Below are 15,279 nucleotides of genomic sequence, written 5' to 3'. Positions count from 1 at the left end.
ACTTATCACTCCGGACAAAAATTGTGGTTTAGTTTATGGCGTTAAAGACATAAAAGTTACTCTTACCGATTCTCCTAAAAAAATAAAAAAATAAAAAAGAGAAAAAGTAACTCCTTAACTGCCACGTTCAAGGCCGGTGGGGAAGGCGTGACTTTTTGTTTTTTTTTTTTGGTTCAGTTCTGATTGGACTCACTAACCTTTCCCTCTCACTCCACTTCAGTGCCCCCTTCTCTCTTAAGTCTTAAGTCTTTAACTCTTTAAAAACTCTTGCTTTTCCAAAACCACCCAAGTAAGAAGTAAACCCAAAAGCCCAAAACCCCACAGAACACAAACACAAGCACCACACTCAACTCAAACCCCAAAAAGCTGAACAATTTCCCATTGCCCATGTTTAGGTATGGCTTCAATCTATGCTTTTTTTTTTTTTTCTTTTGTTTCTGTGCTTTTAACTTGTTGGACGAAAACCCATTGAGTTTTTCTTGCTCAATTTTCACTCTAATGTTGTCCCAATTGCTTACTGCATTGCTTGGTTTCAGACCCATTTGCTAAAATTACCTAAATTTATGTCCTTTGTTTTCAAAGTCAAATCTTTTTGGGTCCTTCTTATATAAGATCACCATGCAAGTTATTTGAAGACTTTTGAAACTTATTGCCTACTGCTAACTTTGCTGAGAAAATTGAGGGACATAAAAAGAGTAAATAAATTTGGGGTTTTGTAGAAATTTTCTCACATTTTCATACTTATCAAAATTCTGACTTTATTGCTTCATTCCTTAGTTTTTGACTTGCAAGAAGAAAGTCCATATTGTTTAAGTAAGAAATAATAATAAAAATAGAAAGCCCTTTCATACTATGTTAATTGCTATAAATAAATTTGGTTAATTGTGAGAAACCGCATCCAAAATGCATTGTCTACATTAATACTTTATACTACATACCAAATAGATGCTAATCTTATATATATCACCCCTTTCATACTATGTTAATTGCTTAAATAAATTTGGTTAATTGTGAGAAACCGCATCCAAAATGCAGTGTCTACATTAATACTCTATACTACTTACCAAATAGATGCTAATCTTATATATATCACTCCTTTCCTTAATGAAATTTAACGAACTATCTTTTAGATATTATTTTATTTATGTGATAAATTTGTAATTTGGTAATTTTTATATTCAAATGCTCAAATGATAGTGATGGAAGATGGAAAATCCCCAGCTGATGCGGTCAAGAGGACAACCCTTACACCTAAAGCTATTATATTCCAAAAGTTTGGTAGCAAGGCTTGCTATAAGGTAGAGGAAGTACAGGAATCTTCTGAAAAGGGATGTCCAGGATTGGCCATCCCACAGAAAGGGCCCTGTAGTTACCGCTGCATCTTGCAGCTGCCAGAAATTACAATTGAGTCAGGAATATTTAAGAGAAAGAAGGATGCTGAGAAATCTGCTGCAGAGATGGCTATAGAGAAGGTTTTGTTCATCTCCCTTTCCATTAATTACCACTGCTAGTTTTCTTATTCATTGTCTGGCCAGTACTTCATATATTGTCTCACTTGTGATATCTACTTTTGTGGGAACAACACTTGGTAATAACCATTTTTGTCCTTTTTTTTTGGGGGGGGATAAATTTCTTCTTCCACAGCTAGGCATCCAAATTTCAACTGATAGTCCCACTCCGCAGGAAGCATCAGATTTATTAGTTGAACGTCTCGCATTTCTATTTTCAAATGAGGTTAGTGGCTTGAATTGGCAATAAATTCTGAATAGTTTTTTTTAATATATATATATATATATATATATTTTTTCAATCTTTCTTATTAGTGGCTTGAATTGGCAATAAATTGTGAATAGTTTTTTTTAATATATATATATATATATTTTTTTTTTCAATCTTTCTTTTCCTACTACACAGGGATTTGTTTCTATTTTTGGAATTCAAATAACTAAGAGTAGCTAACTTTGTTTCTATTTTAATTAATATATAGTTTTTTGGAACAGTGCATGTTTGGTAATATTGTAATGATAATTACTTAGGAATAAGAGTAAGTATTAAACATAATCCAAGAAGCTGTAATAGAATAATTATTCCTATGCATGTGTTGGTGATAATAAATGAATAAAATCCTGAATATGTAATTCATAGTTTGGTATAGCTTGATTTGATGATAGAATAGGGTCATATCCCAATCAAATTTCCTAAAATACTCTTATATAATCATATTGTTCTCTTTGTTGATCTCACTTAACATCTGCTTATGTATGATAAAATAATTGTAAAATCAATAAACTAACAGATGTTCTAATAGTTTGGCAAGGTTGGGACTCAATCAAACCTCCGTTTTTGTGTTGTATGATGGTCCACCAGTGGACTTGTTTGATTTTTATCTTTCGGATTGAATGGTGTGTTTGTAACAGGCTTTGTCCTAAAACTCGTTTGGTTCTTTATTTTTATTGAATTTGCTTTCTACCAAAAAAATAAAAAAGGATTGTCCTTTGTTCAAAGTTGTTATCTCCATAAATGTCTAAAACGATTAAAACTTCCCCTAAATATATTTTTTTTGATAAGTAAAGCTTCTCCTAAATATTTAATTCTAATAAGCTCACATGTGGAAACTTATAAAAAAAAAAAATCTAAAAAATGACAAATTCACTTACTTGAAAAAGTTGATATACAAAACAAGTTTGATTTTTTTGGGGTGAAAAAATAATACATTTTCAATAATAAGGAAAAAAAAAAAAAGTTAATACATATTTGAAATTTAAATTAATACATATGGAAAAATGAGTTTGTAATTTTGTTTGTTTGTTTTTTCTTAATTAAAATTCGTATCATAATACAATTGATTAGACTTATACTTGTCAACAGTTTTTTCTTAATAATTAAATATAACAATCAATAATTATAAATTTTACCTATTCATTGAAGAAAATAATCTTACTCTTACCGACTCTAGTGAGAAAGAACAATCGTTTTTTGGGGAATTTCAATTTTTTGAGCTAATGAATAAAATCCTAAATATGTAATTCATAGTTTGGTAGAGCTTGATTTGATGATAGAATAGGGTCATATCCCAATCAAATTTCCTAAAATACTCTTATATAATCATATTGTTCTCTTTGTTGATCTCACTTAACATCTGCTTATGTATGATAAAATAATTGTAAAATCAATTAACTAACAGATGTTCTAATAGTTTGGCAAGGTTGGGACTCAATCAAACCTCCGTTTTTGTGTTGTATGATGGTCCACCAGTGGACTTGTTAGATTTTTATCTTTCGGATTGAATGGTGTGTTTGTAACAGGCTTTGTCCTAAAACTCGTTTGGTTCTTTATTTTTATTGAATTTTCTTTCTACCAAAAAAATAAAAAAGGATTGTCCTTTGTTCAAAGTTGTTATCTCCATAAATGTCTAAAACGATTAAAACTTCCCCTAAATATATTTTTTTTTATAAGTAAAGCTTCTCCTAAATATTTAATTCTAATAAGCTCACATGTGGAAACTTAAAAAAAAAAAAAAAATCTAAAAAATGACAAATTCACTTACTTGAAAAAGTTGATATACAAAACAAGTTTGATTTTTTTGGGGTGAAAAAATAATGCATTTTCAATAATAAGAAAAAAAAAAGAAGTTAATACATATTTGAAATTTAAATTAATACATATGGAAAAATGAGTTTGTAATTTTGTTTGTTTGTTTTTTCTTAATTAAAATTCGTATCATAATACAATTGATTAGACTTATACTTGTCAACAGTTTTTTCTTAATAATTAAATATAACAATCAATAATTATAAATTTTACCTATTCATTGAAGAAAATAATCTTACTCTTACCGACTCTAGTGAGAAAGAACAATCGTTTTTTGGGGAATTTCAATTTTTTGAGCTACGTGACTTAAGGAATAATTATTAAGGACCTTTTGCTAAGGAATAGCTATTCCCTGTAATGAAACCGTAACCAAGCAACTAAATGGTGATTACAAAGGAATAGTTATTCCATTCCTGAATCTATTCTTGTGTACCAAACATGCCCTTAGTCATGTAACTAGTGTGTCATGATATTTCTTTTTTTGGCCTTTTTGGGGCAATCTGAATCCCTGACTACTGTGCTTTGCTTTTCTTCTTTTTCCCTGAGTTTTACATGCTGATGGATTGCTTATTAAATTACTTAGACAATTAAGCATAAGAAGCTCTTCATTCTGAAGTATCATTAAATGCAAGGGCAAGTTATTTGTCCAGTCAAGATATATATGGTGACGCAATTTTGGCATCCATTGGATTCACTCGGAGGTCCAAAGACCTTTTCTATGAAGATGTATCCGTGCAATCATATTATAGGTCTCTTCTGACTTCATGGATTTTATTGATTTTTTTTACCATATTGATCCTTTTCAAGTGATTTCAAAAATTATAATTTTATACTTAAATGAAGGACTGCTAGATTATATAGGATGTGTAACCCACTAATCCTAACCAATTACAATATGAAATTCAACAAATCTAAGTAATCTTAAAAAGATTCAATGTGGATGTTGCCTAGACTGTCATTTAATTATACATTGACCGTAACATGCCTTCCAAACTCTTACACCCGTGTTTATAGAACCTGCCTTTCCAGCTGCAAATGATACTTGATCGTTATGTTTTATCCAAATTAATGCAGAAGCATAAAGAATCTGCATTTATTTAGTACTTTTGTGCAGTTTGCTNATTTATATGATTTTCTATGGAGCCTTACCTTGATTTGATTTTTATGTAGCTTTGTACTTTTCTATGTTGGCATTGATATAATTAAATTATCTGTCTTGTGAGGTGTCACTTTAAGCAACTATACAGATAGAGGATGACTTCTATAGGCTCATTTTTTTTCTAAACCTTCATTGATGTTATAATATAAACACATCCTGCTGCAAACTTTTTTGGAAATAAAATTCTATGTTACCTTGGTATATTTTTTGTCTCTTGACCTTCTCTGTGTTGCTTTTGTGTCATGGTAAAGTTCCTCTCATCTGATCCACCCCACCCCTTAGTGGTCACTTAAGAGCAGCTTTGGAGAGAGAAGGTGATCTTTGTGGGTTGGTTCCGCTTTCTGTCATGGCTGTCTGTGATTCAAAGCTTAACAATCTTTTGCAAATGCATTAATCCAAAGGTGGAATCAAATCCATTCTTGTTATTCCATTGATTATGAGGGCCGCTTCAAGATTGTCTGAGCTTGTTGCTACTTCTGAGGGACAGCTTTCGATTGGAGGAAATTTACAAACTCTTACACCCGTGTTTATAGAACCTGCCTTGCCAGCTGCAAATGATACTTGATCGTTATGTTTTATCCAAATTAATGCAGAAGCATGAAGAATCTGCATTTATTTAGTACTTTTGTGCAGTTTGCTCTATGATCAGTTTAAATTCCACAAATCATGTTTCATGGATACTTTGTTGGTGAATTGTCTGAACAAAATTTATGAATCTTTTTTCATTTCCTCATGCCATTTCAGTATATTATGATACATGTTCTGTTTTATTTGTGTCTCCATTTCTAACATGTTTTGTATCTTAAATCTTTATAATTAATTAGCTCTTTTTTTTTTTTTTGGATTACTATTTCGTTAATATTGTCTCTCAGTTGGGTAGAGTCTAATATTTAGCATTATGATAATTCTATTAACCATTTAATTACTTTTATTTTTGCGCAAATGATAAAAAATTACAAATTACAAAATCATAGGGGAGATCACCATTTTTGTGAAGCCTTCCAAGATGTTGGAGTTGTTTTGGAAAACTCTGAAGGTTTCCCAATTTTTTTTTTTTTCTCTTTTTTCATATTTTTTTAGCCTTCTTGTCAAAGAGTAAGGTGGAGAGTAAGTTTCACATGTGCAGCTATTGTGCTTTTTGCTGAATTATTGTGTAACCATGCACCCTTGCCTAAATTAGTCATATTTAGATGGATTTCAGGATGCTCATAAGTAAGATACCAAGTGGAATTTACAAGCTGTCCAGAGAAGCAGTACTAACAGCAGAGTTTCCTTTGGCATTCACTACAAGAACAAATTGGAGGGGTTCTTTGCCAAGAGATGTCCTGTTTACATTCTGTCGTCAGCATAGGCTATCTGAACCAGTCTTTTCTCCTATAAGTACTCCTTTAAAAGCAGTGTCTGAGTCACCTGGATCAAGCAAGAAGTTGAAGGTTACAGACTCATCTGAAGAAGAGACAGAACGTGCAAGTGGAGGTGCTATTTCTACTGATGCCAGGGAATCAGTTGAATCAGCAGTCAGCTATCAATGTGAAATAAAAATATTTTCGAAGAGTCAGGATTTGATTATAGAATGTTCCCCCAAAGATTTGTTTAAGAAGCAGAATGATTCCATCCAGAACACTTCTTTAAAAATTATCTCCTGGTTAAACTTGTATTTTAAGGACCTAAAGTTGCCTTCAGAGAAGCTAAATAGTACTGCCAATGTCCTCGATGTTCAATTTTCTCATGAAAATTTTCTTAAGGAGTTTGTGTTGTCTCAATCAATTCATACTGTTCACCATGCTGAGACTGAAGGGGTCAAATGTCTAGAACCAAACACTGTGAGTATGCTAAATACTATGCCAGAACAAGGAGTTCAATCTTTAAACATTGAGGGACCAGATTCTGGTGTCTGCCCTTCCAATGGGTCCTTGTTATGTATTAGTTATTCTGTTTTTTTGGTAACAGAAGGTGAACATATGAAAGAAAATCTTGAAAGTAATCCCAAGTTTGAGTTTGAGATAGGGATTGGAGCAGTGATTCCCCATCTTGAAACAGTTGTGACTCAGATGTCCATTGGTCAGTCTGCTTGTTTTAAAACGGAGTTGCCCCCTAAAGAGTTTATTTTAGCTGCAGCTGCTAATTCTGCAAGGACTCTTTCATTGTTATCTTCAAGTGAGTTTCCCTATCCTTTCATTGTAGCTACATGAATCTGACTCGTAATTATGAAATCGATGAATTCTTAACAATCTGAATTTTTTATATTGATGTTCTCAGTCTCAGTTTCAAAGTTGATTGCAAGGTGGTTTCATTATGTTGAAGGCATGCAATTGCTTGGTCATGCCCTGTTGATTGGCTGACATTGTTAAACATTTGCATCTGTTAAAAAAAGAAATCATTTGACTGAGTGGTGAAAAAGAGGGTCAAATCTTAAAAAGCTGCACACTGAGAATTCTCTCATTGCTCCTTGTTGGTAGGAGATTATGAAAAGTACTTCCTATTTTACTGCAAGGAGGCAATACAGCAATGTTGGTTTATTATTAGTGTCAACAAGAGATGCATGATTAAAATTGAGGGAAACAACTTCTTTCAGTTTATCTTTTCCTTCAAAACTGTTTTCTCTAAGATAATGGAACATGTTTTGAGAAATATAACAAATTCTATGTTATGTGGCAACTTATGAGTGAACTTTTTGACACCATTTGTAACTGATTGCCAACCTGTAGTAAGGGCCTATCTATTTTCTTTCATTTCTTTTACTTCGAGTATTGATTCTGAGATCTAACTAACTGTGCACTGTCTTATTTGTTCTCTTACATGCAGAATCCTGCTGCTTGGAGTATTCTATAAGATTGTTGCAGGTAACAGAACCTCTGGAAGACAGAATGGAGCAGGCTCTTTTCAGCCCTCCACTTTCAAAGCAACGTGTGGAATATGCAGTCCAACACATCAAAGAATCTGGTGCCACTACTTTGGTATGCCAGCATTTCTCATCTGTGAATTTTCTGTGCTGATATGTTAAATTTAGTTGATCTCTGTTTTATCTTCAGGTTGACTTTGGATGTGGCTCTGGTAGTTTATTGGATTCGATATTAAATTATCCAACTGCTCTGGAAAAAATTGTTGGTGTTGATATTTCACAGAAGAGTCTAGGCCGTGCAGCAAAGGTATGAACCATTTACAGCTGCTCAGTTTTGCATAATTTCCTTGTTAAATCCCAAAATTTTCTTTTGAGTAATGGTCACTCCATCTTAGGTTTATTACCTAGTGGAGTGAATAATGTCAGATTTCTGCTAAACACCTTGATTATGTTCAAGGGTACTGGTTTCATTGTTTAATTGGCCAGTCTAATCATTGAGAGCCTTACGAAGAAAATGTTGGTCCTTTGCCTAAAAAATAACTTTTTTTTTTTTTTTTGATGGAAAAATAACCAATTTAAAGGTTACAGATCTTTAGAGGATACTTTTGACTTTGTTTCCTTGGTTTGAGTGCATTTTATTTCATCCACGTGTTTTGCATGGTGTATACATTAAGAATAAAACCTTTTCATCCTTGTTAAAAAAAATTAAAAAAAAAAAAAGTTCTCCCTTATGTAAAAGTTTGTGGATTTTATCTCTGTATTTTCTTTCTACTATGATGTTTCATTCCTTTACAGTTAACCACATGCTTTATCTGAGGATCTTGATTCTTGTTAGTACTGCAGATTCTTCACTCAAAACTGAGCAACAATACAGGCATCAATTCTGCCATTCTTTATGATGGTTCCATTACAGATTTTGATTCCCGATTATGTGGGTTTGATATTGGCACTTGCTTAGAGGTATTCTATTACCCTTCTCAATTCACTTAATTTTTTCCTAAAATGCATACTTTCTGTTACCTTATTTTAGCTGTTGAAATGTTTCCATTCCTGCCTTTAAAATGGCAAATACAATGGAAAATTATATGCTATATATTTTCATCCATATCAATAAACTGGCTCCTTACTGGTCCTGATTGACAGCTGAATTTTTGGAATAACAGGTTATTGAGCATATGGAAGAAGATCAGGCATGTCTGTTTGGAGATGTTGTGCTGAGTTATTTTTGTCCAAAGGTTCTTATTGTTTCAACTCCAAACTATGAATACAATGTGATACTCCAGAAATCTAGTCCACCAAGCCAAGAAGAGGATCCAGATGAGAAAACCCAGTCGCAATCCTGTAAATTTCGCAACCATGACCACAAATTTGAGTGGACTAGAGAGCAGTTCAACCACTGGGCAACTGAATTAGCTGCAAAGCACAATTACAGCGTTGAGTTCAGTGGGGTAGGTGGATCTGCTGACTTGGAACCAGGGTTTGCTTCCCAGATTGCTGTCTTCAGAAGAATTTGCCCGCCTCAGGGAGAAGATCATTTTAAGAATGCAGATAGAGAACATCATTACCAAGTTTTATGGGAGTGGAGTAGTTCAACGTCTTCTAGCTGACAACTTCATCTTCCTTATACTGTCCATTTGGAACGTGTCAACTGGGGTTTTCTGTTTAATTTTATTAGAGCTTTAGGCCTCCTAGATTGAGTAACCAATTTTTTGGTAGGGAAATATTTATTGAATCAAAAGAAAATGCATGTGTATGCATACAGATGTGCCCCCAAAACTAATGCAATTTCTTGTCCTTTGCAGATTTACCGTTGGCTCTCTTCTTTCAATTGCTTAATTTAGACTTATGTTGACCCATATTTTTGGATATTATACCTGTAAATCAGCTGATGCTTTCTCAGGTCCATTCACTCACTGCAGATCGAAGTTTATTTATTAAATTATTTATTTTTAAATCTTCTTCCTATGTTGATTCCAAAATCTACACCTTTGGTAAGTCTTGTCCTGGCAATAAATGTAATAAGTTTGTGTGACTTAGTTCTGTTGCATGCAAATAGCAAGGGTGAGAAAAGTAAGGGTCCTGAATTAGTTTAATTTTTGTTGTAAGACTACACTATTTGTAGAATTTGGGGTTTATCCATATAGATGGTGGTATTCTATGTTACGGGATTAAATTAGGTCTTTTTTTCTCTTTGAAGCAAGGATTGAATTATGTCCTCTTTAGATAGAAAAGAGAACGAGTCATAATAGATCGTGAGGAAATGGAATAATACTTCCCTTTAATTGTGTTGAGTCATTGTCAATGTGTTATAGGAGTTTGTTATTAGAGTCGTTTCTAATTCTTGGTAGTAGGATACACTATTTGTAGAATTTGGGGTTTATCCATATAGATGGTGGTATTCTATGTTACGGGATTAAATTAGGTCTTTTTTTCTCTTTGAAGCAAGGATTGAATTATGTCCTCTTTAGATAGAAAAGAGAACGAGTCATAATAGATCGTGAGGAAATGGAATAATACTTCCCTTTAATTGTGTTGAGTCATTGTCAATGTGTTATAGGAGTTTGTTATTAGAGTCGTTTCTAATTCTTGGTAGTAGGAGTTAATTTGGTTTAGTTGTGTCCTAGTCTTTAGTAGAAGATTATGTGAAAGTGAGCCCCATGACTAGAAGTTGTTGATTGTATATTTGTATTTTGTTTGGGAGTTGTTGGTTCCTTCTTCCTTGTTTTTAGAATGTATACATTGTGGAGTCTTTGTTTTTATTTTTTATGTTGGTCAAGTATTATTGAATAAAGATTTCGGCATTTTTTCTTCAAAAATTAGAACCCATATGAGGTTGGACTCCCTCAAAGCAGTCTATCTATTTTATTTAAATTCCTTTTAAAGAACCAAAATTCTATTTTCTTTTCTCTAATATAGCTTCTTTCTTCCCAAAAATTGTGTGCCTATCAAATTAGCCATATTATAACATGAGTACGGTCTTTATATAAGCTTTTGTGTGTGTGTGGAGAATCTGTTTTTATATGAGCTAGAAACTTTGAAAGATCTATATATCCTGTCTGACAATTAACAAATGATAAAGTCAATAACATAGCTTGGTCCCAAAGTTGAAATTAAAATTATATTTCTTAGCCTCAAACACAAAATATCGCTTACTATTCATAAAGAGCAAACATCACTTGAGTTCACGTGATGGGATATCATTTAAACCGTATAAATAAAATTTCCTCCTTTTTTAAGTTAATAATAGACTTATCTAAAGTTCAAATAAATTATATGAGTTCACATTGATTTCTTTTAATTAACAATTTGGATAAAGGATTTGCATTGGGTTTACAATCACAATGGATTTTAATAAGACATTGCATAGACATTACATGACTTTGGTGTAAGAGTTTAGTGGTCAAGCACTTCATCCATCTCACCTTTCGTGCTTGAGTTTGAGCCACGCAACCCTTATTAACACCAAACATATAGACCAATGAGGAGTTACGGTAGTATATCTTACCTTTTTTTTTTTTTCATGGGGACATTAAGAAGATAAGATATTGAAAAAGGATTTGGGTAGCACAAAATATGAATATAGCCGTTATTAACATTCTGTGGACGTTGGTATGACGGTGGCTTTTTCTTTAGCCCCAAGGAAAACAAGAAACAGCAAGTGATGCTGTCATTGGCCTTATAAATAGAACTGTCTCCCAATTCAATGTTAGTATAGCAAATTACATAACAAAAATCCTCTTTCTCACTCTAGATCTCTCTCTCTCTCTCTCTCTCTCTCTCAAGATTCTTGAAAGAACCCGTATCATATCAATGGCCGCTTGCACTTTGGATTACAATCTCAACATGGAAGGGTACAGATCTAAAAACCCATTAGGAGAATCAATAGGAGCCATTAAAATCCGAATGACATAGAGGTACCAATTTCAAATTATTCAGACCAGTGCTAATGTTAATGACCCATCAACATTGGCTTTGGTCGAAGACATTTTCTCTCCTGATTTTGTCGAAGTTTTCTATTTTCCTCCACGTGTCTTGGCCTCGCCGGAGTTTCGAAAACTCAACATCTTGGATATGCTCGAAAGTTTCTACCTTGACCCTTATCTTTGCGAATGTTTGGGGCCAGCCATTGAGTCCTTTGCCATTGATGCTTCTCAAGCTTTTGGGGTCAATGAATTTGTAGTTGTAGCCGACGTGAAAATCAGAGACTCAAGTGGTTGATCAAGACAAGGCTGTTCATTTGGTTTTGGGCCATACGGCTTGAAAAAGAAAGGTTCTGCGGAAGCAAAAGGTGGTGATCATTAAATGTAATTGTCTAATCGTCCATTAGATAATTACCGTTGTTGTCGATGGTCTCTCTCACTGTTGCCTCACTGTCGAGTTTGTCAGCTTTTTGCACTTGCCCTCAACTTTCTAGTAGTCTATTCTCTTCTCTTCTCTTATGTTTTTTGTGATTTTGTTTATTAGGTTAAGTCGTTATGGTGATGACTAATTACTTACGTGAGCCTTAGGGTTTAACTTTTCCTTTTATATATATTATTGCTCCATGCGTAAATGAAGTCATTTCAAAGTCTTTTACATAATAATGTTTTGAATATTCTTTTGACTTTTTGTTTTTTCGAACTTTCTTTGGTTTAAAGAATCAGAAAAGACCCCAATTATCGAAGATTTTAAGTCAAAAAGTGAAAAAGTACTATTTATTCCAAATTTTTGCCTATTTAAGGGGGTTGTCCCTTAAGTTTAGGACAAAATTCTCTTCTTCAAAAAACTCTTTCTTTTAGAAGTCTTTCTTTGAGTAAGAGAGTTTCTTACTACCACTATTTCCCTACAAACCTTATAAAGATGACTAGTTTAAGCTTTGTAACTATTAACCTAGCTGGTTCTACTGCCTTATTATTGTTTTAAATTACTTTGATTATATATATATATATATATATATTTGGCTAAGGCCACTAAGCTAATCTATTTATTACATTTTTTTAAAAATCAATTTTGGGGCATTTGGACTCCATTTGGATGCCCATTTTTTTTTTTTTAATTTTTAATTTTCCTTTATATCACAAGGATCAAGATTTTATAAAATCCTAAGATCTGGATCGAACTCTCACACAGATTTGACCTTAGTAAAGATCCTAATAAGATTTAAGACAGTTTAGGGATGTAGGATCTTAGGATCGTAATGCCTCTACTGCTGACCCTGACATTATCAGCACTCTGCCGGACTCTCGCCTCACCCGCATACTCTCCCATCTCTCAATTGGAGAATCTGTCGCCACGAGCATTTTGTCGAGCAGGTGGAGGACTCTATGGACTCTCGTTCCACAACTTCACTTAATAGAAACAGACTTAAACCGGCCGAATCTTGACTTGAGCTTCATGGATATAGTGTGACTAGCGTCCATAATATGGACTCTTCGCAAAGCCATTTCCAATCCCATGCCCCTCCACACATTGAGCATAGTTTGGCTCACACATTGTCATCCCTTCAATGTCGACACATGGGTCCGCGCCGCCATTCCACGTGGTTTGAAAGAGCTTTGTCTAAATATTTGCAATGACACTCTGCTAGAGTTCCCCGCAGTGTCTTCTTTTCTACAACATTAGTAGCTCTCAAATTGGCAGGCAACTTTGCTCTCAATCCACCTTCTGATGCTAGTTTCCCAAGTCTAAGGATTCTACATCTTGCACTTTTAAATTATGCAAACTCTGAATCTGTGTCTGCCATCCTTAATGCCTGCCCTGTCCTCCGAGATTTGTGCCTCTATGTGTTTTTGCGTGAAGATCAAGGCAACTTCAACATCGTTATACAAGTACCCACACTCAAAAGAATGTATTTATGTTGCTTTAATTATAATTTTCAGTCTTCATCATTCAAAGTCCACATAAACAGCCCGGCTCTCAAGTACTTAATTTTCAAGGGTCATTTGATCGAGGACGTTGTATTGGAAAACCTCTCTCACTTGGTTGCATTAGTCCTTCAAGTTGAGATAGTTAATGGTGTTAGTATTGAAGATGATGAAAGAGGGTATGGGACTTGATTCGACCACTCGCTCATGTCAAATCCTTGAGTTTGTCCACAAAAACCACAGAGGTAATTGAGGCCACATTACCTTTTTCGTAGGGAAAGTACTTGATAACAATGATATTTTTGTGATTGAGTTGTGACTTTGTGATTGTTTTGAGGTGCTTGCAGATCCTCTGCCATGCTTTTGGTGACAATGTTCCCATGTTTCATAATTTGTTCTCCTTGAAGTTCAATGGATGTCTTTATTTTGAGTGGCATGCAATACGATTCTTGTTTGGACGGGCTCCAAAGCTACAGATACTTGCCTTTGAATCGTGCCCTGAACATTCCTATGGCCAGCCCACACCTGACAGTTCTTGGGAGGAGCCACTGGATGTTCCTGAATGTCTGTCATCGCACCTAACAACCTGTAATTATAAAGGATTTTTAGGGGATAAAGACGAGATGCAACTTGTTAGACAGATCTTAAAGGTGGCAAGAGTATTAAAGACATTGAAAATAACTGTTGATGGTCATCTAGAATCAGAGGAGAAGCTTTGCGTTCGCAAGGCATTATAAGCATGATAGTACAGAAGTTCCCAAAGAACTCTCAAACTTGTGAAATTGCATTTGATGAATGTTCTCTGTTGTGATAATGCTAGGGATACTCATCTTGTATATAAATTTTTACCTTGGGATGGGTGGGCCCTAACCATTGATCTGGGCATTACTCACCTTGAAATTGAGCTGGACTGTTAGCAATAGTGGTTCAACTTTTGAAATTAATCATTGTTTCTATGCCTTTTTTTGGTTTGATTTGGGTTGAGTGCTAATGGCTAATGCAGAAACTTGAACATTTCTGTATCCAACATGATTAAACAGAAGTTAATGGCTTTCCAGATATCCTCGCCTAAGCTGGATGTACCCAACAAAACTAAATTCTTTATTTTTGTTACCCCACAAACTAGCTACAGAGTTTGACTGTTCAGATTTTCTTTGTTCTTTGTAGTTTGTACCCGTACTATTTTTAGTTAATGAGGGGTATTACATGCATTTGGTGCATGGCAAATTTTTCCCTAGTTAATACGTAGACTAAAGAACGGATTGACCTTAAAGTCCTTAAGGAACAACATCCAAGGTGATAGAAATACTGAATAATCGTATTGTATTTCATAATTTAGAAATATACATGTGATGCCTTTATATAGGAGGCATATGTGTGCGGTACAAGTAAGTATATGTGTGCAGTACAAGTAAAGTGTAGTACAAGTACAAGTGCTATACAAGTAAACCATCTGGGCCTAAAGCCCATAACCTAAAATACATTAACAGCCCCCCTCAAACTCAAGGTGGATGTGAGACCAGCTTGAGGTTGTCAACCAAATCACGAGTGCGTCCCTTAGGAAGTGCCTTGGTGAAGATATCTGCAAGTTGATCTTTGGAGGAGACGGAGAAAAGCTTGAGAGCACCATGGACAAGATGAGAACGGATAAAATGACAATCAATCTCGATGTGTTTAGTCCGTTCATGAAAGACGTCATTGTGAGCAATATGAATAGCACTCTGGTTGTCACAATAAAGGGGAGTAGCAGAGGATGTGGACACCCCCAAATCCTTAAGAAGCCATCGTAGCCAAAGGAGCTCAGATGTGGTGTCAGCAAGAGCACGATATTCTGCTTCAGTACT

General features: G+C 34.3%; 2 protein-coding genes across 2 annotated transcripts; both read left to right on the top strand.

The window, feature by feature from the left end:
• Nucleotides 1-4,188: 4,188 nt before the first annotated feature.
• Nucleotides 4,189-9,399, top strand: LOC112003620 (small RNA 2'-O-methyltransferase; the record flags this gene model as incomplete). Its single annotated transcript, XM_065761127.1, has 6 exons — nt 4,189-4,340; nt 5,952-6,907; nt 7,556-7,707; nt 7,783-7,899; nt 8,436-8,552; nt 8,756-9,399. Coding segments are annotated over 6 exons (1,938 nt in total), but the record flags the coding sequence as incomplete, so codon positions are not given.
• A 3,369-nt stretch (nt 9,400-12,768) lies between these two features.
• Nucleotides 12,769-14,172, top strand: LOC112003434 (putative FBD-associated F-box protein At3g50710). Its single transcript, XM_024035627.1, has 4 exons — nt 12,769-12,883; nt 13,212-13,399; nt 13,451-13,614; nt 13,773-14,172. The coding sequence occupies exons 1-4, from the start codon at nt 12,769-12,771 to the stop codon at nt 14,170-14,172; spliced, it is 867 nt and encodes a 288-aa protein (XP_023891395.1).
• Nucleotides 14,173-15,279: the final 1,107 nt, after the last annotated feature.

Source organism: Quercus suber, unplaced genomic scaffold, assembly GCF_002906115.3.
Source record: "Quercus suber isolate HL8 unplaced genomic scaffold, Cork oak 2.0 scaffold_398, whole genome shotgun sequence".
Classification (NCBI taxonomy): Eukaryota; Viridiplantae; Streptophyta; class Magnoliopsida; order Fagales; family Fagaceae; genus Quercus; species Quercus suber.
The sequence above is the reverse complement of the archived record's forward strand: the minus strand, read 5'-3'. Positions and strand labels throughout refer to the sequence as shown.